This window comes from Fistularia commersonii, chromosome 6 (assembly GCF_037954325.1).
Source record: "Fistularia commersonii isolate RoL2024-O1a breed Wild chromosome 6, RoL_Fcom_v1.0, whole genome shotgun sequence".
In the NCBI taxonomy this organism is placed as follows: Eukaryota; Metazoa; Chordata; class Actinopteri; order Syngnathiformes; family Fistulariidae; genus Fistularia; species Fistularia commersonii.
Window position 1 is genome coordinate 4,402,847 of NC_141289.1, and position 26,060 is coordinate 4,428,906.

A 26,060-nucleotide genomic window follows, 5' to 3' on the forward strand; every position below is an offset into this window, starting at 1 on the left:
CAGTGTCATGTAATACAGACAGAGATCATTTGAGGTCAAGGGGAAATAGGGGGGCATCAACTGACATCAGGAAAAACGTGATCCTCTTCAGCAGCCATTTAGTGACTAACTTTATCAGAATAATCCATCTTAGACCATCAACAGGATAAGATTAGAGCAGCAAAGGGTCTGATTACCAATAGAGATGTTTTTATCCTAAACAGCACATGTTTTAGTCCAAACAGCATACTTGTGACACATACACACACACCACACACACATGCACACACCTGAGTAACCTTTCTCAGGATAATCCCATCAGCTATGTTTACAGGCAAACAGTGGAGGAAGATGTCAAATAAAAGTACACTTTATTAAGTGAGCAAACAGTAATGATAGGGCCTTTTGAAATTTGCCTTTTTTCAGTCTTCTTACTGCCTGGTACCTGAATGAGACCCAAATTATCAAGTTGCTCACTATCAGTACTACTCTTTGCTGTCTGCCTGAATAATCAAAAAAAAAAAAGACAGAAAACAATTGAAAATTTGAAACTTGCAAGAAGCCTTTGTCCTGATTAAAAATCTTGCTTCATCTCACACATTTGTATAAACAGTAAAGACTGCAGATTTTTTTTAAATCAAAAATACTTTGACAAATCAACAAAACAGTGATATGAGTGCAAAAGAGAAAAAGCAGAACTTAAGTACTCAGATGATTTATTGATAGATTTGTTGACTAACTCAGATCACTTGGCTGATTTTACCTGCCTCTGCTCTCGGCTGTTTTTGATCTCCCTGCTGAGCCTGTAGTGACATCGGATTGGGCTTACTGCCCATATGCCACCTTGCCAGTGATTGACAGCTGTTTGCCATGAACAATCTAAACAGATACAGCATAGTTCAGCCGAGTCACAATTATCACTGGCATTTCTTGAACAGCAATCGAACTGAATAACATTTTTCAACGCTTTGTGAATGACTGGGATAATTTGTCAATGCTAACAGCAACTAAGCTAACAAACAAACAAACAAGTGCCTTTCTATCTGATGGTGCTCAATGTTTTGGCCCTCTGAGGCCACAAAGGTCTCTGTCAGCATAGTTTGCATTGGTTCAGGGCTCAATGAATACCCTGAAGTCCATAGCCGGAAAAACATTTAAGTACCTGGGCTATTGGTTAAAAATCTCACAGAACAAATAAATACAAATTAATTTGGGCACTTTGCTGCAAATCTGGAAATACAGAAGAGAAACTATTTGATGAGTAGTTTAATCTACCATGGTACATATCCAAAAACATTTTAAACTCTCCGGTGGAATTTCTCCTTCCATGTGCCAAAAGGTGATGCCTTATTCATTAAAACCATTAAATAGATTCTAAATGACAGTGACACAAGGGTATTTGCTTGCAAGCCTTTGTTACTTCTTGAACCCCCCCTCTTCACAATGGAGTCATATTATGGGCAGAAAATGAGGAATGAATGGACTTAAGGTCAACTGACAGAGCTCTGTGGGAATGAGTCATTAAGGTTTGACGTATATGGAGGACAAGCCCAACTCACTCACACGCGCACATACAAATACACTCTCAGACTGACTCTGCATCCCAATGGAAAAGCTCTAAAGTCACAATAGACCCCTGTTCACCTGTCAGTTTGTCCACAGTGCAAAGATACTGTGGAAATGCGCTAAGTTTTCTGTATTTTTTTAACTGTGCGCTTTTCTTCCTTTAACGCAGGCGAGAACCAGTTCACTGCAACCAAGTCTCACACTGGGAACATAGAGCACACTACTGTTCTCTCCAGGTTTTACTGCCAATCCTTACTGCATTTAGGAAAAACATGGAAACTAATTTACAACACGATGTGTGGTAATGTTCTGGTATCTTTAGTGGCACCCCATCTGAGATGTTTAAAATTGGTTGAAGTAGACTTGTGACCCCAGCACTCAAAACATCATATTGTCTAACTCCAACTACTTTATTCACTGACAAGAGTGGCTGTTATACTAGCCCTGTAAGGTATCTTAATATATTCAAAGTGTGGCTTTCTTTCACTATTAAAATGTGACTATCACTATTTAAAATCTGGTTTAAATTTCCAGCTAAACTTGAAATGCAAAAATCAAAGATAATTATTGCTAACCTAAAATCTGGAGTCTGCTGGTTGCGGTCCCATCGTATTAGTTTTATGACCCGTCTTCGAAAAATAATTCTAGGAAGATGAGATCACCAACAAAAGTGCTGGTGGAATTTTTCATATTTTTTTTCATGTGGGTCTAATTTACTATTAATCCACCCTTCTTCTCCCAAGACCCCAGCAGACACAGAACAAGATCTGACTCCTTGGCCAGTATTGATCCATCATGTTCACTCGTCACATAGGCTGTAAAATTTCTCCAGTCATGTTCAAAAGCTCAATTTGTTTTTGGATTTGCAGAGGTTTGAGCAAAGTCGATTCCCTGTCAAATAAAAATATCCGTCCTTTACACACACCAGTAGTTTCCGTCACTGGACTTTGATTTGTATTTTTGAAGTATCAAACAAGAGAAACTTGATGGAAATGCCAACATCTGAAAGTCTCAGCATCATCCATCATCCAAAAAATTATAATTCCAGGCACTTAGAACAACACAGAAATGTTAGAGTTTAACAGGTAGTAACAGATGGAATCTAATACTCCATTTTTATTTTTTGCCAACTTGGATAAAGTATCTATTAGTTGTTTTTTTACCCTGCCTCTCGCCCAATGACAGCTGGGGTAGGTTCCAGTGACCCTGTGAGCAGGATAATGGATGAGTGAGTGAATGAATGAATGAATGAAATTGTGTTAAAATTCAAAAAATTGGACGAGGGTAAACCAGCTTTGCCCTGACTATGTGACTTGTCAAAGCACATACTCAGAAAGCTCAGTAACCAGGTTTCTGGGCATTTCCATTCAATAAATAAATTAAATTAATAAATAAAAATAAAAAAATCAAGTGTTTTGTTAAACCCCAAGACAGGCTCACAAATAACCCCACTTCCTCTCAAGTGCCTTCAGGTTATAATTTTACCTGTTATCACATTTGGAAATATTGCTTTTTGAGGTTTCATGTCACACCAACACAAAGAAATGTAAAACTGGTTGTCTTTTTTCAATCGTTGTCTTTTTTAATTGTAACGGCCAAGCCCTCACATAGCAGCTAACGTTACCTTGGTGTGTTTGGGTTGACTGATGACAAGGAACGACACAGCACTGCATCAGCGACACTAAAGTTGTACTCAGTTTACCTGAACAGAGTTTGTAGACGAAACTACACACATCTCCATGTGTAAAAACACCAGGTGTTCTCAGAATGTTTTAGGAAAAATACCACTTGACAACATTTCCTGCAAGCAATGTTAGAAAACATTACTGTTATTAAAACATAAGTAGTAAATTAAATGCCAACCTGGAGAAGGAGGTGGAAACTATCCATTCATTCTTCCATGTCTATCTCTTGCCTGTTTATCTGCCGAGGCTCACACTAAACCTTCGTGTACCTCCCTCCCTTCCACATTAGCGAGGGTGTGTGTGTGTGTGTGAGTGTTAGTGAAAGAGAGAGAGAGAGGGAGAGAGAGAGAGAGAGAGAGAGTGAGAGAGGACTAAAATAAACTTGTACTTCCTTGGTGTAAAACACTCAAAACATGCTCACACATGAATGCATGCACAAATGCTGGACACATACATACACGCTCACACAGATTATGAAATACACAGAGGACAGAGGATACATTTCCTTCCTGTAGCATGTTCATGTGTCATTTGGGAATCAATCAAATAGACAAGGGGAAGGAGGGAACAACAGAGCCAGGTGGATCACTGGGATATGTCTTCACATTGGTCCACAGGATGAAACTATGCCAAAATGATTGAAAGAAAAAAAACAGTTCCAACCTGAATGTGTATGATGGATACCTTCTCACATTGAACTCCAAATACTGATTATGCACACAATTTGAAATGTACTTATACTGTGAAATGAGAAGTAGGACTAATTAAGCATCAGGTTTTCCTTTTGAATAGTTGTAACAGACTCAAAACACCATTGAGTAGATGGTAGAGTAAAAATTAATAATACATGAAAAGGTAGTTATTTTTATGGATGCAGTGGAAGGTCATGGCTACAAAATTTAAATTCCCCCATAAATTAGACACCTTAAAGGTTTAATCAGCTTTATAAAAGAAGGGCTGCATTTATATAACCCACAGACAATCTAAATGTACAAGCAAACACACATGAACACAAGGCCAGCAGTGGCAAGCACAGTCACACATATCCATATGTGGCAAGACTTTTCAATATGGACTCTGGAGTCAAAAAAAATAAACACCATGTTGCCAAAATAAAAAAACAGGAGTGCCGCAGCAGCACATACAATTAATGTATTATGGCAAAAACTGAAAATTGACAGACGTACAATCTTACCCTTAACAAATGAAAATTTTTATCTTTCAGTATCAAACATCCGGCCTATTCAGTTTCTATGGAGTTGCTTTAAATATCTTTGCTGGACATCTGTTTGTGATTTCATCTCAGAGCAGATTTGCTGGCTGCTTGCATGCAGCACTACCCATGCCAGCATTATGCAGACTGATAGTTTGAGAGCTTGAATATTTTTACACCTCTCTTCACTCCAAAAGTGCAAATCTTTAAAAAGATTGTCTTCATGATCAAAATTCACATATTTTTGATCCATTCACTTCTAGGTTACATATGATTGACAGATCACACTTGTTTTTATTTGATGAATAAAATCTGTATATTTCCATTAAAAATCTGCATTTGCTCTCTAAAAAAACAGTTGGAGTGGTTTCTAGTGGTTACTAGTTAAACCCTGGCGTGACACTGCACACCTGCTCTCTAATTTACAAATGTTTAGGAGTCTGTTATGCTCAATCACTCAATGTGAGCCTTATTGTCATGGTAACCATACCAACAGCAAACAGTCACTCCGTATGTGTTTTCACCAGCAGACACCAGACAAATCAGCCGCCAGGGCTCCACCATCATCCTTCGTCTTGATTGTGTCTCGCCATGCCAGAGGCCAATCCGTCATCGCCATTTCCGTCGGCATGACAACTGCTGCCCTTGTTGCCGTGGGAATCCTGTACCCCTTGTCACATGATGACAAGTGACCCACTAGCAAGGTTACACATACACGCACAGCAAACATAATCCTACAGTGGCTCACAAAGCACAACAAGGAACACCAATTCCTCCCTGAATGTGTGAACTAATTTTTTTTTTCAAGAGCAAGGTTTGTTTGTTTTTCCCAGTTGTATGTTTTCCTGATATTTGAGAAGATCTTATCAGATGTGATCTCATGCTTAGCAGTGTGTCTGGGTGAAGATCGAGCTCCTGCAACAGCTGCAACTGCAATCGCATCTGCTGGATTGCAGAGGGAGTCACTGAACACCTCTGTGCAGTATGTCGGAGTTGAAGTTATTATGAACAATGAACAAATTATTCTAACACTTTGCTTATGGATGAAGATTAATCTGTGACCACAAGAACTAATCTGCGAGTGCAAGAGTAACAAATAAAAAAAAGGCACACAAGTAATTTCCTCTGGTTTTCCCAAGTCCATAGTTTTTAAGGTACAAACTTCCTCAACTGTTATGGTTTATAGAAGGGAAACAACTGGAAATTCTTTATTAGCCTAGTCCTCCTCCTGCTGGTCAAGATCAAATACTACAGCCCTCAAAGAGAATACCCAAGGTTACCCCCCATGCCAGCATCAGGCCTTTTTCGATTTTTGCATATCATTCATCATATTTTCAAACGCAATCTATATATTCTGTATATATTTTTCCAGTTGGTTCCCATTCAAGTTGCAAAGATGCTAATAAAATAATAGAATTAATACAATGGGTTATTCTGTGTGATTATTCTGTGGGTTATTCTGTATGGACAAATTTTTTTAAATATATGTTCATCCTCAGTCAAAGAGCTACGCAAAAATTCTGATTAGATCATCTCATTATATAGTGTTATTTACATATTTATATAACATCATAGAAGACTGAGTGTGTGAAGCAAGTATTCTGACAGTTGATGTTTATGTGCAGTCTTTCATTTCACAAGAAATACATTGGGATTTGCTAGCCTTAGGCAAACTTTGAACACTACAAATTTAAGCGACAAATGAAGAAAGTTATTATATATCATGTGTTTTTTTTGCTTTCAACTACCTACAGAAATTATCAGCGTGAGAGGCCCCTTGGTCAACCCTAAGCATACCAAGCTAGAGAAATGTCAATATTTAGTCCTAATAAAAAATCAATCACACCCCTAGATTACTCTGTGTGTTATTTTATGCAAATATTTATGGTCTTGTAAAAAACTGTTACAAATAAGACACATCTCTACATGTAACCCTAGCTGTGGTTACTAGGGGTTCCATGAGCCCACCTACGCCAAAGAAAACTCCACCTGTGTTCACACTGCACTTCCTGGTTGAACCAGTTGGACCATCAGCCTCAACCTTACCTCCTGAAGAGTTTGAGTGCGGTGAAAGACTTGGAGCAGCCGCTCAGCGAGTCTTCCTCAACGCAGTTCTGGGAGAAGTAGGCAGTGTCCGGAGGGAGGGAGGAAGACGACGAGGTGGATGCAGAGCTTAACTCGCCATCTGTGACATTTGGCGTCATGTCCTCTTCTCTTTCAGCCTCCCCTTCCTCCGCAGTAGTCCCGTAGACTTCAAGGTGGTCAGAATCCCCTCCCCAGTCCAGATCCATGATTGACCAAGAGCTGGGGTCCTTGGGTCTCATGCCCCCGCCCCCTCGATGTATGTCGTCTTAATATATTAAGGCAACCTTCATAGACAGTGGACTGACTTCTACAAACCCTCTTAGCAATATTCCAGGTATTCCCAAAGGAAGGTTCAGATGTTCTTGTCCTCCAGGCTGTATCTCCACCACACCGCTCAGGGTGATTCCTGTGTCCTACAGGCAGCTGACTTTTGACCCCCCCTCCCCCCAGTTGTTTGACAAGCTTCAAGTCATCAATTTCTCATAGCGGGAAATGTAAGCTGTAAACAGAGAGCTGGACGGCAACATGTTCAGGCTCGCGGAAAGTCAGCGATTATTATCGATTATTATAGAATCCAGGAGTTTGGGGACGCTAGTCATCTGCAGTTTCTTTGTGGGTCGTAATTTACATCGGGCCTGTTGAGACACTCCAAAATAATGCAGTTCAGTTTGTAGAAAAGGTATATAAAATAGATACACTGTCAAAAACTTTAAAAATTCAGGCTTTTGTGTTCTTAGATAATGTTATGGCTTAATCTTCATGGCTTGCTCCTCTTACCTTCGAGTAGAATGTGCCAAAGCATTGACTGCAATTTGTAGCTCGTAGAACTGATTTAACAGTAGAAATTTACCATTGTGTTTACAAAAGATAAAAATTGTGACAAATATGAGCAGGAAATGCCCCTTAAAAATAGCTTAGTTAGCAATTATCTATGTGTCAGTATGTATCAGTATATACTAAAGCAATCCATTTTTGGACACAGATTTACTGGTTTTTGAAATTGTTTCAAACATGGCACCTTTTCACAACCTAAAAAAAGTTTGAAAGATATCTTTATAGGAAAGACTTGCTATCCCTGGTAGTTAGAAAACTGATCGATATCTTAGTGTCTGCACCCAATAATCGTTCAAGAATATTGTAAAAAAAAAAAAAAACTCTTCATCACAGTTTACACACTTTACAAGGTGCACGCTGCGTTACAACCATTCCTTCTTGACAAACTGCCAGGCCTTCAAAACTCCCTCAGGGACTCCAAACATGGCCACCCTGCAGGGGCTACAGTCAATAATCCACATGCCAAAGGTCTTTCTACGAGACACACAAAGTGTATGTGTCTGTGGAGGGATAGATTAGTATTAAGTTCTGAGGGAGAGCTAATCCGCGCCAGGATTCCTCCATTCGTCACTTGCTCAGGAGTCGTATCACTCCTCTCTTTGCACTCCTCTTTCTGTTCGACGTTCACACCTCCATCTTCCTGCTCCTCCACCTTCAAAAACTTTACACTCTTCTTCTGTTGTTGGATTTAATCACACTCCTTACGGGGCTGACATCTACACACACACACAAAGCAAATTCTCAGACATGCATACAAACAAACACACTTAAGTTAAAAAACACACACGCGCGCGAACACACACACATACTACTTACATACATACAGACAGACAGACACACACTGAACTCACTGATTATTCGCCCGGCTGCAGACCAGGAAGTGGATAATGACAACAATCCTGTCCTCCCTGTTAGCTGCCTGATCACATGCCTGACAGAAACTCCCACCAGTTTTCCTGATCTGGACTTGATCGTCCTAGTTTTGTGAGAGTCTGAAGTATCTGAACACTTGGATTTTGCCGATGACTTTTCTTGAAATAATCTGTTTGGTGACTAACTCCATGAAGACCTCAGGGGTGTGAAGCTGAACTACCCCAGGAGTTTGTTAAGAAATATGAATGAGGTGGTTAAATGTTTTGACCTTTAGCTAATCTCTTTTTGATATAGTTAATCACAGGGATTTTTTCTTGCAGTTGAAAAAAGATAGTCAGCATTTGTTGAATAAAATTGAGACCACAAACAGATCCACTATTTTGAAGTGAGTTTCTGGATTTAAACAGGAATGTGTCTTATTGTCAAAAGATTTATTACTCGCATCAAAGGGGAATCTGATCTTTTGCTAACTGATTCAAATCTGAATCTCTTCCACAATTTTTGTCATTTCTTGAGAGACCATACTTACAATCAATTCTTGTTTTGTAGAGTTTCTTTTTCCTGAAAACTGTCTCACAACGCAACACAACCAAACCCTTCAAAGAAAAAAAATGGTGTCTTAGCAAGAAAGACTATTACAAACCTTTATAACAGAAACAATTTAATGGCCAGATCCATTAAACTCTAGGTCATTTTCAACTGAAGGAACCACCTCATGCTTTCGGTGACTTTTTTGGAGGAGCATATTACTTTAATGTGTCTTCGAACGAGTAGAAACAACCTCTTCTTAAATCCCACATGCTCACTGCCCCCTCTAGTGGTTAATGCTAGAGATGCATGTCTCAGAATCAGAATAAAAAAAAGAATTTGTCCCCGAGGGAAAATGGGTCGAGTTGTCAGTCTTGCCTATTCAATCATATCAACACGGATAACCATTTTTGCTTAATTTGAAATTCAGCATTTGAAAATATTAATGCACGAAATCATTACTGTGGGGTTTTAATTTGTAGTTTAGGGTTTTCCAAATATTATGAATCATTGTTGGACTTTAACATATGTATTCTGATATTATTAATGATTTATTTATCAGATGGGGTATCGCATATTATATTTTCCTTCTCCAGCTTTTTTTTGCAACCACTGTAAGCCACACGGGAGCGGTTGTTAATTTTTGGCATGACGTGTACGAGGGATGCAGTAAGTGCATAATTTACTTCAACTAAATAAAATCTCTAGATTATGGTAGAAACTGGAATTAATCTGGCGGGTAGTATTTTACTTCAGAAATTCAATCTGTATTTTATGAATGGGGACTTATCAACATGTGCTGATCAAATGTTCAAGATAAAATTGGCACATACCTGGAAGAATAACAATAGCAGTATGTGCTTCTTTAATTAAGAATTCTCTGACTTTACAAGGACCAGATCTGAATCTACCAAGAGCTCCCTGGACAATTCCTCCCTTTTCAGAACCATAATGTCAGTTATGATTTCATGGTCGACTTGCTATTTATGTGCAGGAATAAAATCTCTGTATTATTTCATCCTTCCTTGAAATCAGAGGAAGAATGAACAGAGGCCTGTCGCTGTTTTTGGTGCTATCTGACAGGCCACCTCAGTGACTCTGTACATCCAAGGTAACGCAGTGCACACAAACACTCACATATATGTGTTATCACTGCTCCCTTTCATCCATCGCCCACTCTAGATTTCCATGACAAATAAAATGCCACTCAGCAGCACAACATACAATTCTGAGAGATCCTTTTAACTTGCAAACACCCACATCTGACCCATTTCCGCGCCTCTTTCCAACAAGGGCTCTGATTATGGAATCGGGTATTAATCCTAGACTGACCCCAAAATAAACCAGTGTCCCAGTGGGGGGCAGGTTCACAGGAGAAAGATGTGACAGGTGGAGCCGCTGCCAGCTGACTGATATGAATTCAGTGTGAATATAAAAGTCTATACAAAAGTCAGTTTATATTCAGGGCCGAGATTTATATGAAATTATATCAATAAAAGAAATAACTTCACAATTCGTTTTAAAATTAAAACCTGAAACAGATTCAAATTACAAAAACCTGTATAGGTTTAGAAATGTGTGGGAAGATATAAATAAAAAATCAACCCCAATCAGATATAAATAAAAAATCATCACCCAGTGTTTGTTATTTTTTTTTAGTTAAGTACATGTACGAGTACCAGTAATTACATGTTAATTACAAACATGCCTGAAAGGCAGGATTAATAATCTTCAGTAAACTGTGATCAAGGGGTTATTAAACGTAATCAAGTGTTTATTTTTGAGTATTGTAAAAATTATTTGATGCATAATCTTATCCCTTAAAAACTTGAGTGATGCTGTGGGTTTAGTCTGACAAAACAAAGGGTCCAAAATGTAAATCCTAGATTAGGGTCAACCAACAACTAGTGATAATAGCTCTCAAAAAGACACCTATCAATCATAAAAGCTTTTAGCAAAGAATGGCTTAAATAAGGAGAGATTGTTGAGTGATTGTTCTGAGCAAAATTAACTGAGAGTTGGTGAGGTTTATCAGCAGCTGAGTAAAAAGCTATGATGACAGAAGTGAACACAGCAGTGTCAACAGATCGACGTCACGTAGGCAAAAACTATCAGACATTCAGTTGAAGGCTGAAAGTAAATTCAACATGGAGCTGATCGGACCGGTTAATTTCATCCCCAGCCTCAGTCAGCTCTGATGGATGATGGGATATAACAGATTACCGCTTTGCCGCTAAACAACCATCCCCTAGAGCGACTGCCAGTCAGCACAAGAAAACGGGCTGAAGAAATAAAATCACTCCACCGCTCTGGATGGAATAATATGTCGATCTAAGTCCTGTGACTTTTGTTTTTGTCACATTAAACCTAAAACATCAGCATAAAAGGTTATCAAATCATACTTTTATTATAAAATGAAATGATCTCTTAAAAATTCTTAGTATGTCTTCTTTGAGGCCCACTTCCACCAGGACAGCTCACAACCGTCTAATTCCTGGCTTTAACTCCTCACTTTCTTTTGACATCGTCACCTTGAGAATTCATATCCGCTAACATTGACAGTTGATCATTAATAAAGTAGGTGTTCCAAAAAAATACATTATCTTGCTTATTCCTAATTTTAATGTTTTCTTGACAATTAACTTCTTTTTTGTGAATTACTTGCTAGTTTAGGGTGAAATTTCATTGATTTTTAGGCAGCATTTTTTTTAATCTCTGTCTGAAGGCAACAATTACAATAATCTAAAGAACTTAATTAAGCAAATTCCTCATCCCTTATCACAGTTCACAGAGTCTCAGCTGGCTTAATCAGTCATACAGATCCTTGCCATCTGTCAGCTGGCTCTGTCCCTGCAGAGGCCCTCATGTTCCCGGGCCACTGCCAAGCACACTCATGTGGCAGGATTAATTTCCCCCCAACAATCTCGTTAATATTCCTGATAAAATCACGATATGCTAAGTGACAGTTTGCCCATCGTCGCAGCACAGACAGTCAGTCCTTACACAAAGTAGGCAGCGGGCCCATCTGCTCCCCTGGCTACAGATAAAATGTCGGCTGTGGATCCGGATGCAAATCGTCAGCAAAGTTTGAAAATGCACAAAAACAAAAATATGAGTTTTAATCAGATCCTCTGTCCTGCGTTGTGAGGTCAGCTGCCACATTGATCAACCCAATTCCTGTACATGACCTGGCCTGCTGATAGCTACCACCCATGGATCTGTCTGAGTTGACTGCTATCTGGGCAAAGTCAACAGTAAACTGCAGCGCCATGGGACAAATGTTGCAGTTACGTGGATGATGGCAAAAGACACTTTAATGGATCTGCAAGGGAAACTCCTGCCTACTTAAGTCATCCTCCCTCCTAGTACTAGGCCATGTGTACGGGATTAATAATAAATATGTGGGAAAATTGCCATTTTTTGAACTTAATTAAATGCACGTTCTCATCCTGAACAAGTTTAACGGGAAAAGAAAAAGGAGCCAGTCTCCTGCAAAAAGTAAAAAATAAAATCACAATTTCAATTTTTATATTTAACAAGTAGATATGCAGTTGGTATATATACTGTATTTATTGTGATATATATACAGACCTTATATATCAATTATTAAATTGATGCGGGGGAAATAAACTGTAGTATCATTGTTGAGCAATTAGAATCAATTATAAAATGATCTTTTTGCAAATTTCAATTAGAATTTCAACCTAATGAGAAAGCCTCTTTTGGGCTACATTGCATTCCACTGAATAAAAGGAGGGGAGGAGGGAGGAGGTTGCCCATCAATGGAGATCCGCAAAAGGGACGTGGATCCCAAAGGAAGAGAAGTCTACCACCATTGAACAGTTTCGAACCATCTCACTGGTCAACGTCGAGGGAAAGATATTTTTCAGTATTCTTTCCTGTCGACTGTCCGACTATCTTCTCCAGAACCAATACATCAACCCTTCTGTGCAAAAATGTGGGATCCCAGGAGTACCAGGATGCCTGGAACACAGTGGAGTAGTGACAGAGCTGATAAGGGAGGCTCGAGAGGGGAAAGGGAACCTATCTGTGCTTTGGCTTGACCTAGCTAATGCATATGGCTCCATACCCCACAAGCTGGTGGAAGTGGCATTGGAACGGCACCATGTCCCATGTAACATCAAGGCCTTAATCATGGACTACTATAACAGCTTTCACTGTAGATTTTCCTCTGGAACAGTCACATCAGAGTGGCACCGGCTAGAGAAAGGGATAATCACTGGATGTACCATTTCAGTGATACTCTTTGCCTTGGCTATGAACAAGTTAGTCAAGTCCGCCGAGCCAGAGTGCAGAGGGCCCACAACCAAGTCCGGGATCCGTCAACCCCCCATCAGAGCATTTAAGTACGGCCTGACGGTAACAACTGCGTCAGTTGTTACCGTCAGGCCGTACTTAAATGGCTTGGAGAAGCTCACCACCTGGGCACACATGCACTTCAAGCCAGAGAAATCCAGGTCTCTAGTCCTGAAGGGTGGGAGGGTGACCGACCGCTTCCGCTTCTCCCTAGGAGGCTCCCAGATCCCATCAGTCACGGAGAAACCAGTGAAAAGCCTTGGCAAGATCTTTGACTGCTCCCTGAAGGATACAGCCTCTATCAGGGCTACCAACAATCAGCTGGAAGGCTGACTAACATCAGTGGACAAATCAGGTCTCCCGGGGAAGTTTAAGGCATCAATGTACCAGCACGGTATTCTGCCCAGGATATTATGGCCCTTGCTTGTCTATAAATTTCCTATATCCACCGTGGAAGGGTTTGAGCGGAGGGTCAGCAGCCACCTCCGACCCTGGCTGGGGCTTCCCCGGAGTCTCAGCAGCATTGCCCTCTATGGCAATAAAAACAAGCTGACCCTACCAATCAACAGCCTTACTGAGGAGTTCATGGTCACCAAGGCAAGGGAGGTTCTCCAGTACAGGGAATCGAAGGACCCAAAGGTTGCTCAAGCCGGTAACCTGGTGAGGACAGACAGAAGGTGGAAGGCGCAAGAGGCGGTGGACCAGGCAGAAGCTCGGTTGTTCCACAAGGAGCTTGTGGGGTCCGTGGCAACCGGTCGGGCAGGCCTGGGAACTATTCCAACAACGCACCTCAGTAAGCGCAAGTGCAAGGAAAGGCGGGACCAGGTCCAACTCGAGGTGCGGGCTGGTGTCGAAGACCAGCGTGCGAACCAGTGGGTCAGGCTAAGGCAGCAAGGTGCATGGACTAGATAGGAGGAAGCCATGGACAGGAAGTTCTAGTGGACGGCGTTGTGGAGGGCTGAACCACTCCGCATAAAATTCCTCATCCAGTCGGTCTATGATGTCTTGCCCAGCCCATCAAACCTCTTTCTTTGGGGCAAGAATGTGCCAGGGAAGGGGAACCCTGGAGCACATCCTTAGCAGCTGTCCGAAAGCACTTGGAGAAGGTCGCTATCATTGGCGCCATGACCAGGTGCTTAAGGCAATTGCTGAGTCCATCCACTCTGCCATTGACCACAGCAAGTGCTTCCAGCCACAGAGGCAGGGCGTGACATTCATCAGAGCCGGGGAACAACCTCCTTCTCAACCAAAGACCCAAACAGGACCTCTGGGAACTGCAAAGGACTGGCAGCTAAGGGTGGACCTCTGCAAACAGCTGAGGTTCCCTGAGAACATCATAGACACCCGCCTAAGACCAGACTTCGTCCTATACTCAGAGTCCTCCAAGCAGGTCATCATGCTAAAGCTGACTGTGCCCTGGGAGGAGAGAATGGAGGAAGCCAGCAGAAGAAAGAGGGAGAAATATGCTGAGCTGGTGGAAGACTGCCACAACAGGGGGTGGCATGCACAATGCTTGCCCACTGAGGTCGGGGGAAGGGGCTTTGCAGGGAGGTCTCTCTGCAGGGCCTACAGTCTCCTGGGCATCACAGGGGCATGCAAAAGGAGAGCCATCTGTTCAGTGTCAGAAGCCCCTGAGAAGGCATCCAGATGGCTCTGGATTCAGAGGGACAAAGTGTGGATGAGCGCTTCTTGGACACAGGTCGGGAACTGATCACTCCCAGCCAGGTCGCCTGGGTGAGGGGGTCTGAAGTTGAAAGACCCAAAAACCCCCGTGACCTCAGATACTATCACTGATGATGTGTCCAAGAAACTGCATCACAGAATGTATCTCATAACCATTGCACTGAATAAAAGTAATGCAAACTGAGGAAAATGCATTTTTTGGAAATGCTATCATATTTTGTTTGAAAGATATTCCCTTCTCTTGTGAAGTGCCTCCAGCTCTTTTTGTACCAGATGTTGTGTTGACTTTGTTTCTTGTTGACAACTTTGGGCTGACCATAAATTCTGGCCTTCCACCAGTGTTTTCACGTCCAGTTCTTAGTGGACCAACATGTGAACATCGAGATCCATTTTCTTCTTCAGATGGCCATCCCATAATATATAGTCTACAGTTAATACAAAACCTGTTTTATTAGTGTAATGAAGTTGGGTCTTGTTTTTGTTGATGACAGAAACGGCTTTTGTTACAACTTTGACTCACAGCTGCATTGAACAGACTGTAAGTGTCTGTCTAGCAGAAAATGTTCACACGCACACGCAAACACGCACACACACACACACAAGTAACCACTGACCATACAGTGCATGCTGAAGTGCTGTTACAAATAGCGATAACAGGTATGGCCCAAATGAAAGCATTTTGTGAATATGGATAGCAGGATCTAAACTGAGTCTTCAAATAAAGAAATAAAGTCTCTAGGACCTTGGATATTTTTTTCCTGTCTTTGCCTCTTGTTTCTGCCACCATCTGGCATAGTGCAGCTCTACGTTACACAACTTTTTTGGCTCCAGGCATGAAGCGCATTGTTCTCTCCCTCCCACTCCCTCAGTTGAGAAGTTGCATCCCCACAGCATTAGTGTGGAGTTTTTTTAGAAATTACAGGGAGTGAAATCCTCTCCCTTATCTCATACCCAGATTTGTACACAGAAATTGATTTTACAAGTTTCTGCCTGTCACTAACTAGTTTTGCTGTACAACGTCCGACATCTCCTCTGCAGTGGATGTTTTGGGGGATCTGAAGGGTTTCCCATCAGATCCACCAATGAAGTGCAATCTTTGTTCTGACAGTTGGATCAGTGGTGGATCAGTCCTGATTCGAACACAGTTAAGACTGATGGATCACCTCTACATCCACAAATACTGAAGACTACAGGAATGCAACCTCCCTGTCAGGGTCATTAACTGCAAAAGGAATATCCCAAACAGGCATCACGTTACTCCCCTGGTGAAAAGAAAAAAAAAAAAGACAACAGTTAAGCTGTTGGAGCCAGTTCAGTTCTGTCTCGTGTGACCTGATTCTAAAATTGAACATGAACTGAGAGTATGTAAATGCTTTTTTTTTCAGACCTGCTTAGGCCTGCATATATGACAAGATTCCAAGCCACGGGTAATCTCATGTGCATATGTATTTGAAAGCCCATGAGGGTTTTGCATTAAAAGAACATATTTATATCTATATATTGAGAGCCTTTCCTTTTGTGGAGGAGTGATGACGTATGCTGAGCGAGGGTCAGATGAATGACATGCTGGCAGGGTCTGGACAGTATTAGCAATGCAGTAGCTACCTCCATCCATCAACCCCCAGCTATCAAATTCTAAAAACATTGAAATGAAAAAACATATGCTACGTCCTGTGTGACATTCAAGAATTAAGGTATATGTCTGTGAAGGTTCTCAGTCATCCAGGTCATGGTGAATTCTTGTCAAAATCTTCTAGTCATGGCAACTGGACTTGAAATTCTTCACTTGAAGAACACACATATATATATATATATATATGTTTGTGAATGAGAGAAACGCGGGTGGAATGGAGGCTACAGGGAGTGGAGATCAAGAAGTTGGAGGATTTCAGGTGCTTGGAGTCAGAAGTCCAGAGCAATGGAGAGTGTGGAAAAGAGATAAAAAGATGGTTCAAGCAGGTTGTAATGGGTGGAGAAAAGTGTCTGGGGTACTAGAAGATGATGAAGTTTAATATCCATAAAATATAATGTTGAATTTTTTCTCCTTCTTCTCCTTTTCCACACTCTCCATTGCTCTGGACTGTTGACCCTGAGGACCTGAAATCCACCAACTTCTTGATCTTCACTCCCTATAGCCTCACCGTTCCACCCGGTTTCTCTCATTCACACACATATTCTCTGTCTTGCTGCAACTAACTTTAATTCCTCACCTTTCCCGCGCCTCTCTAGATTTTCCTCAACCTGTTCTCTGCTCTAACTACAAATCACAATGTCATCTGCAAACATCATGGTCCATAGAGATTGCTGTCTAACCTCGTCTATCAGCCTGTCAATCACCACTGCAAACAAAAGGAGGCTCAGAGCTGATCCCTCATGGAGTCCCACCTCCACCTTGAGCTTCTCTGTTACCCCACTGCACCGCTGTCTCACAGCTAGCATACATGTCCTGTACCAGTCTAACATACTTCTCTGCCACTCAAGACTTCCTCATACAATACCAGAATTCCTCTCTTGGCAACCTGTCATGCTTTTTCTAGGTCTACAAAAACACAATGGCTCCCTCTGGCCTTCTCTATACTTCTCTATTAGCATTCTCAAAGCAAATACTGCATCTGTAGTTCTCTTTCAAGGAATGAAGCCATATTGCTGTTCACAAATACTGACTTCTGCTCTCAGTCTAGTTTCCAATACTCTCCATTACTTCATTGTATGGATCATTAACTTTATGTAAGGGTCTGACACGGCTGGATCAAATTGGCAATCTGCGCCAGCTGCCGCTGATTGCCCGGCCCCATAAAGAGCAGCGGCATGCTCTGCTCGGGGCCGGGGAATTCGCGAAGGATTGAGAAAGCTCGAAGGAAGGATGGATCGACTGGAGGTCCCAGGGCTGAAGGATTGTGGGGCCCTTTCCTGTAACTCTGCCTTGGACCCTTCCTGAGGCCCTGTCCTGGTGAGACCCGACCCTGCCTGGGGCCCTGCCTGCAACTCTGCCTGAGACACCCTGCCTACGTAAATAAAAGACCTCCAACCCTGATTTCAGCCGTGGTGGTGTGGTTCCCATTCCGAGTCCGCCCCCAGCGGCCCATGACACTTTATCCCTGCAAAGTTGCTGCAATTCTGCACATCCCCCTTATTCTTAAAAATGGGCACAATCACACTTCGCCTCTGTTCTTCAGGCATCTTCTCATTCTCCAAGATCCTGTTGAATAATCTAGTCAGTAACTCTACCGCTGCCTTTCCTAGACATTTTCACACCTCCACAGGTACATCATCAGGACCAACTGCCTTTCCACTCTTGATCCTCTTCAATGCCTTCCTCACTTCATTTTTACTAATTTCTGCTACTTTGTGGTCTACAATAGTCACCTCTTCTACCCTTGCCTCTCTCATTTTCCACATTCATCAGCTCTTCAAAGTACTCTTTCCATCACTCTTCTAGCATCTGTCAATATATTGCCCCCTCTATCCTTAATCACCCAGGCCTGTTATACATGCTTTCCATCTCTATCTCTCTGTTTCGCCAATCTGTATAGAGCATTCCCTCCCTCCTTACTGTCCAACCAAGCATACAAGTCATCGTACACACTTTATTTTGCCTTTGCTACCTCTATCTTTACCTTACGTTGTATCTCCTTGTACTCCTGTCTGTTCTTTTAAGTCCCCTGAGTAACCCACTCGTTCTTTGCTAACGCTTTCTCTGTATATACTCCTGCACTTCCTCATTCCCCCACCAAGTCTCCTTTTCTACTTTCTGTCCAAAGGACACACCAAGTACTGTCCTACCTGTTTCCCTGATGACATTAGCTGTAGTTGTCCAATCATCTAATAGCGCTTGCTAAACATCCAGAGACTTCTCAACTCCTCCCTGAAAACCATACAACATTCTCTCTTCAGCTTCCACTACTTTGTCCTCTGCTCTGCCTTTGTCCTCTTGATATTCATTGGCATATGTTCTCCCTGTGTTTGTGTGGGTTTCCTCCACACGTCCAAGAACATGCAGTAGGCTAATTGGCTTGATTGGCAATCAGTCCAATTACAGCTGGGATAGGCTCCAGCATCCCCTGCGACCCTGAGTGCAGGATAAGCGGTAGAAGATGGATGGATCACAGTATATGCAAAAAATTCAACTCTCTGAGCCTCATAGTGACATCGGGAGCAGCTGTTAGAATGATTGCTATCATAGAACGCGACACAATAACCGGTTGTACAGCCAGAGTCATGTTATCATGTCAGTTACTGTGGAGTAAATTAGGCGACAGAACTCGTTACTCATCTTTTTGGAATGCAACCTCTCTTCTGTCTCATTGGTCAATAAAACTGAAATCATTTTATTTTTATGGTTTCCCTGTTGAAAAAGCCCCTTATAGGAAGGATGATAAAAACAGAAAATAAGTTTTAATTTAAATTCATTTAAAAACGAAAAAAAGGTACAATTTAAATGAAAATTTAAAACAATTGTTCTTAAAACACATCTGTCACTAACAACATTTTCATTGTTCAAATAAACTCAGCATTGAAGGCATATTTATTTTAACAATTTCAAGTCGTTTTTTTCCAACTTGGGAAAGTGTCTCAATTCTATATAATTCCCCAAATCATTCTTGTCACGTAGATTGTTTTTTTGTTCTATGGCTTTCCAACTGTGTCTGACTTGCTAAAAAACTACAGTAGACCTATTTTTTTTAAGGAAGTTATATAAAGTTCATAAAAACACCGAAGATGTATAATAAAGTTTTTGTCCTATGTTCTAATTTGAGACTCCAATGCAGCATTGGATTTCCATCTGGCACTTGTGCCCCCCCCCCCAAACCTATGCAAACTGTTCCTCTGCTTCTAAACCTTGGAAGGAGAGGTTCTAAACTTTGGAATCTAAAGGCTCAAAACCCGACCAGGAGTCTCCCTCCTGATAGCAACTTGTTCATGAAAAAAAAGAGGTGGGGGTCAAACACTAAATGTTAAAGGTGTCTGTTTTAGGTTTTCACTGATCCAGACAATGACACGGATCTGACACGGATTTGGACCCACATTTCATATGGACTACTGAGTCCAAATCGCATCCGGTTTAACAGCACATGAGAAATATGTGCCTGCTAAGAAGATCTGGTCATTATAGGACAGATCAGTAAGGCTGTATGAGTGTGTGTTTCTGCTCTATGAGTCTGAAGGCCCCCCCTCCAGGCAATGTTTGGTTCAGCCTCATCTGTTCACCTCGTCGGTTGAGCACGTTCAGTCACTCAGCGAGCAGGTCTAGACACTCTATGGACTGTGTGTGTGTGTTCTGACCTATTTATAGAGCCATAATTGCAAAGCCCTGTTCCTTGCCCATTTTTTGCCACATATCCATCTCAGCCCTAGATATGATTATAGAGAATCAACAAAATGTCATTCAAGTTATTCCCATTATTCCCAGGAAATACCAATTTTAATCAGTTATCAACAGGGAAGGAAAACAACCAACACCGCAATCATGCTGCCTTTCCAGTAATTCTATTAACTCACTGTCTCTGTCCTCGGGCTTTTTTATCTTTTCTATGTCGGATGTATTCTGCCATGCTCTGGTTCCGTTACATAATTTGTTCATTATTCATGTTACATTACAGTACTTTACAGTAAATTCTAAAGTGATTTCCAGTAACTACTAAGGATTTGTTCAGGTGGTTTGTCACTGTTTGTCACAATTTTCAGTGTCAGGGGCACATTTAAGTTATGGTTAAAATCGTTATTCCTTAATATATTTACTTTTTGGTAATTTCCTAATATTTTTCCATGACTTCAGGAACTTTTCCTTGAATGTGCCCCAAATCAAAAGCTTGAGAGATTTCAAAAGTTCCTCTATAGTTTTGAAAATATATATTCTACAACGACAAGTTGAAGAGATAGTGATTTGCTGTGTTGTTGTGCAGATTCTGATCTGGCTTAATGAAGTAACATGAAAAAGAAGCTACACACACCAGGATCCATAGATCATCCTCTTATTTCCAGTCTATTTCAAGGCAAACAGACTAAATGTCAGGGTGCTTATGTCTGTGGAGGTTCTCATTCATCTAGGTCATTGTTAATTCTTGTCAAAATCTCTCAGATGAGAGGTGAAACGTCTTAGAGAAAAAAATCAAGTCCAGTTTCTATAAGAAGTACTTCTTTATACTGTATCTGAAAAATGATCTGGACCAGCTAATATTTCTTTCAAACTTCATGGCTCATACAGATTACCCCCCCATACTCAAACACACAATCACAGCCCTGATGTCAGCTGATCCTTACATAACTCCTCGGGTTGAGTCAGGAGAGCTGACAGCTGTGCTGGACCAGGCCCACCCACCACACCGCTCGAATACAAACAGTCCCATTTGTATCACTTTTTATGCGCTGCTGTGTATATTGAGATTATACTTCATACTGGTGGCCACACATACAGGCTATCAAGCTAGGTAAATCATAATAAGGTTAAAAAATCATGTGCCAGCTAAATATTCATTTATGTTCTGGTTTTCTCCCAGCTCCAGGTTTTGGAGAAAGAAGAAGTAAAAAAAAATAAAACAAAATAGATTAATAGATAGATGGGGGGGGGGGGGGGGGGGCAGGTTGAAAGACAAAGTAGAACACAAATGAAAAATCTTAGTATATCAAAAAGTAAAAACAACTTGACAATAATGTCATGTTTTGTGCAAAAAAAGGTTCCTTTCCAAAAAAAGGTTATTTTCTTTTCATTTGTATATGAGTTTGAATAGTTTGCTCGTGTAACTGGGAAAGTGCTGCCATCAAATCAGAAAATTTGTGTCATAAAACACATGACTTACATGGGTCTTCAATCAATAAGTACATTTATGCTGCATTGAAGTATTAAGTAATCCCTTTTACTGTAGAACAGGGTAACCAAAAAGCCAAGTTCTGTCTTGCAGGTTACAATTTCACAATATAATCCTTTGGAAACCCCTAATAAGGATAATAATAGGGTAATAATACTTTTTTGATCCCCGTAGGGAAAATTCATTTGTCACAGAAGCGCAACAATAACAGCAAATATGAATATAAATATAAATATAAGAGACAATTAAAAGAACAAAGACAACAAGGATACAAAAAATTAACACTTATCCGTATCACTGATTACTTTGGATCAGTGTAATATATTTTTTTTTCTTTTTACAATGTCAGTTTTTGATCAGTGTTTGTAGTATTTTTGCCATCTGTTACACAATGTCATCCAGACAGGAAGCATCAGGGCTTCAGTAAAAATGCAGCATCATCACACAAGCATAAATTGCAAAATAATAATGACATTCTAACATTAGAAGCAGCAGGTTATATTTTTGAACTGCACCAAGAAGGTAAAGAGCTTCTGTGCCTTTGTTCATAGCTAGCACACAATGCTGAAACAAATTCTGACCTGACTCTTTACAAAAGGGACGCATCCAACCCAGGAGGGTCATGCCAAACACACTGTGTTTGCCAGGAGCAGCTGTTAAAGGAGAACTGTTTATGGACAAGGAAGGACTCCAATTAGATTAGAGAGTATCACAAAGCCACGGTTTCTAAGGAAACGGACATGGCCAATATTTCCCAGAGAAATAACAGGGAACTGTTCATGTTGACTCTATGTAGAGGTGGTAGCACTGTAAAGAGTTCAGAAACAGAGCACTATCAGCCACAAGGTTTCAATGCCTGATGGACAAACTGCATGGTTACAGCCAGCAACATCAGACACTTAGATGAAATGAGTGCAAATACAATCTAGATCTTCAGAGGTGAAATATTACTCTTTCGGGCTGTGACCAGGCAACAGCCCATAAAACAGGAAAGTAGTGTGTCAAGTCAGTAAGATGTGTCAGTTTAATAAAAGACCGTCTCACCATAAACGACTGTACTCTGAAATTTGACTTTTAAAAAACTCTAGGTTTCTTGATTACCATTATAAAAAGGGAGAAAATAATTCCTCCTGCGCCAACAGTTTAACATCATCCATCAATTGTCTAAAGTTAGCCTTCTAAGGGTCGCTGGATCCCAGCTGCCATCAGGCAAGAGGTGGGATACACCCAGGACTGTTTGCCAGTCAAGCCAAATCCACACTCTCTTGCTGTGTATTTTCCTGTGCTTTATTGATTGAGGACTGTCAATTTACAACCCCTGCTGCCAACTGTTGTGATTACATGGGAATACTTATAGGAGCTGATCTTACAACTCACTAAAGACAGGTAACTTAGGACCGGGATGAAAACAAATCTGCTCACATACCGCTGAGGAGATAGCCTTATGTGGCATACAACATCAGAGGACGTTCAGATTGTTGACTGGCATTTTAGTATTTGACCTTCAGCGGTCATAAGCTTGAAAATGAAGTGACTGAAATGAAATGTGTTCAGAAGAGCAGGAGGAGCCGAAAGCTTCAGTTGTATGTTATTCATTTTTCAAAGTAAATAAATTGTCAATGTCCTTTGATGCATTATGGCCTGAAATCAAAGACTATCACGTGACTGAGCGAGAGGGAGGGGTCAAGTCACTTCTGCCGACCTACCTGTATGACACCTGCTTCTTGAAAGTAAGCTGAACAAACTCTGCTTCAATTTGAAAGGCCAACAGTCCACCTTCCTTCTCTTTGTCCATCCCCGCTGGGACCTGAAGGACAGATGGACGGAAGGACAGAAAGAGACAAGAAATTCAGTGTCAGACTGTGAATGGAACATAAATAGACAATCACACACACACACTGGTGCAGGAAAAACTTTACAGTTGGGAGGAATTAGTGAAAGAAATCCAATGAAAAAAACATTCATTATGTTGTAATTTCCTCATAATTTTCTTGCATCTTTTAAAGGCTATAGGGTAATTGATCTTGAATCTCCTAAAAGTAACAGCAACCCTTAATTACTTAATTGTTTAGCAATATATGATTTCTGTTGCAACATGTTAAAACAATAAAACCCTTGTGTGACTGTGGTTATAAATTGAGTACTTGTTGTGTAGTTTGATTGCAGCAAGAACTGTTAGAAAGATGCAAGAACAAAATGATATGAATAGAGAATTATCTAAATTAGCTTGAATATAGAAAAATAATTAAATGAACTTTAACTCAGCCCAAAGGTGCCTTTAAAGAAGGACTAAAAGTGAACATTAGCCATGAATTGTGACATTTTTACCAGAAAACTTTAAAGAAAACGCACAATGAAAACCACTGGAATCCTATAAAACGGATGGTGAAAACTGGATAAAAACGAAAGGATAGTTTATTTGAAACAAAAAAAAAATGTTTATTTTAAAGTTTGTATTTACTGTGATTCCACACATTGTCGAGAGACAGTTGTGGTTTTCTCGAGGCTCCACCTGAAGGTCGACCCCACCTCCCGGGTCACACACCAACCTGGCGGCTCCCGGGCTCCGACCGGCGCTGGCACCTCTCCTCACCGGCGAACACGTCCTCCTCCTCGGCCACATCCTCCAGCTTGGGCCGCTCCGCCACCGGAGGAGCGGCGTCTCTCATCATCCTTGCGTTCGCCCCGGTCCCGGCTTGACGACACCCAGTGTGGCGGGGTTGGTTCCCGGTTGTTTTGTTCTTACTGCTTGCAGCTGCGCGCACGGAGCTTTCAGATTTTCTGGTTTATATGTTAATGAGTTGCGCTTCCGTGCTTGCCCGCGTGAGAATGAGAGAGGGAGAGAGAGAGAGAGAGAGGGAGAGAGAGAGAGGGGGAGAGAGAGAGAGAGAGAGAGAGACAGACAGACAGACAGACAGACAGACAGACAGACAGACAGACAGACAGGGAGAGCGAGATGTGTGAATGGTTGTCTCTATATGTGGCCCTACGATTGACTGGCAACCGGTCCAGTGTGTGTGCCCCGCCATTCACCCAATGACAGCTGGGATAGGCTGTCTGTATCTGTAAGTGCAGAGGATAAGCAATAGGTAATGAATGAATGACTCAGGGCCCCACGTTGGTGCAGTGTTTAAACGGAGGTTAGTGCTTCCACCTCACAGCAAGAAGGTACCTGGTTCAATTCTGACTGTGGGCCCTTTACCTGAAGGTTCTCTTTGTGTTTGTCGGGCTTTTCCTTGGTTTTCTCCTACATGAGAACATGCAAACCACACACAAGAGGGCCCTCTGTTGGAATCAAACCACTGCAACAAAGTGTGTCCTGCTGTTGTTGTTTTAGACCTCTCACACTGTGGCTCTGGCTATTTAAATCATTGAAAATATCTGATAGAACATACATTATATGATTCTACAAAAAAGACAATATAAATTTCCATGTTTTTCCACTTATATCCAACAATTTAAACATGTTTCTGATCATCCTCTTTTTTTTCTCCATTTCCATACAAATGTCAGAAACTAAGTAACTATCCCGTCAGAGTTTTCTGGCACTTTTGCGTGATTTTTGGGAGAAAGGGCAGTTGCCAAATAAATGACCAGCAGCAAAAGAATAACAACGAGAGAGCATTCACAAAAAAAAAAACACATAAATACATTTATAAATATTCTATTTATAAACTATATACATATTATTGTTTATTATTATTATTATTAGTAGTAGTAGTTGTTGTATTCATGAACACTGAAACATTGTCACCCCTTCAGATTGGATTTTTTGTGAAAATATCAGCAAATGGTTTCAGAACTTGGGGCCATCTTGTGGCTCCAGAATGGGAATAGACTTGAAATGACACACCCAATTACTATCATGAATTCAAAAAAAACTTGTGAATAACCATGTTTATAATCAATCATCGCCTGCCTTGCAAATCAATTTTGTAAACATTAACATTGTAAACTGTGACAGAGAAAGGATATATTGCAGGGCAGTGGTTTTACAGACTTGGCTGCAAGGTTACATTTATTCAAATCACAGATTTTTTTTAAACTGCATTTTCAAGGGTTTTGTCTCTGACATGAGACGGCAAGATGTGAAAATCTGGTAATTCTCCTATCATATCCATAGGATTTGATAAACCATTGAAAGAAGCAGCTTACTGAAATAAAACTAACCAAAGCAATGAGGTAAACCTATAAAAACACAGTATGATTTATACATATATGAAAACTACATTGGCTTGTGATTCGTCAGTGACTTGAGCAGCAAAATGGAAATCTCAATGCATTCTGAGTAGGATCTGGTCTTTGGGAGGCAGTGGCTTTAGACTGGCTCACTCGGGCCTCTTCAGTAAACCTCGGTAAAGGCTTTTTAGAACTTTTAAAATGTCAGCTAGATTTCCCTCCAGGGGATGTGTTGAGAGTGTGTGAGAAGGAATATTGAACTTTTGTTCTTCAACCTGTTTCTGAATGTGACAAGTACAGTTTGTATTTCCT

At 41.0% G+C, this 26,060-nt stretch overlaps 1 protein-coding gene across 3 annotated transcripts in view; it reads right to left on the minus strand.

Annotated features, from left to right (window-relative positions):
- LOC147233206 (diacylglycerol kinase zeta-like) overlaps positions 1–24,604 on the minus strand; it is a 126,708-nt gene extending 102,104 nt beyond the window's left edge. For 2 of the 3 annotated variants that reach the window (XM_086147801.1, XM_086147800.1), the window contains exon 1: positions 6,490–8,214. In XM_086147801.1, coding sequence (XP_086003927.1) covers positions 6,490–6,767 — 278 coding nt within the window. In that variant the 5' untranslated portion in view covers positions 6,768–8,214. Of the gene's footprint in view, positions 1–6,489; positions 8,215–23,275; positions 23,377–24,118 lie in introns of those variants that run through there. The other variant, XM_086147802.1, reaches the window with a different exon arrangement.
- Between the last annotated feature and the right edge of the window lie 1,456 nt (positions 24,605–26,060).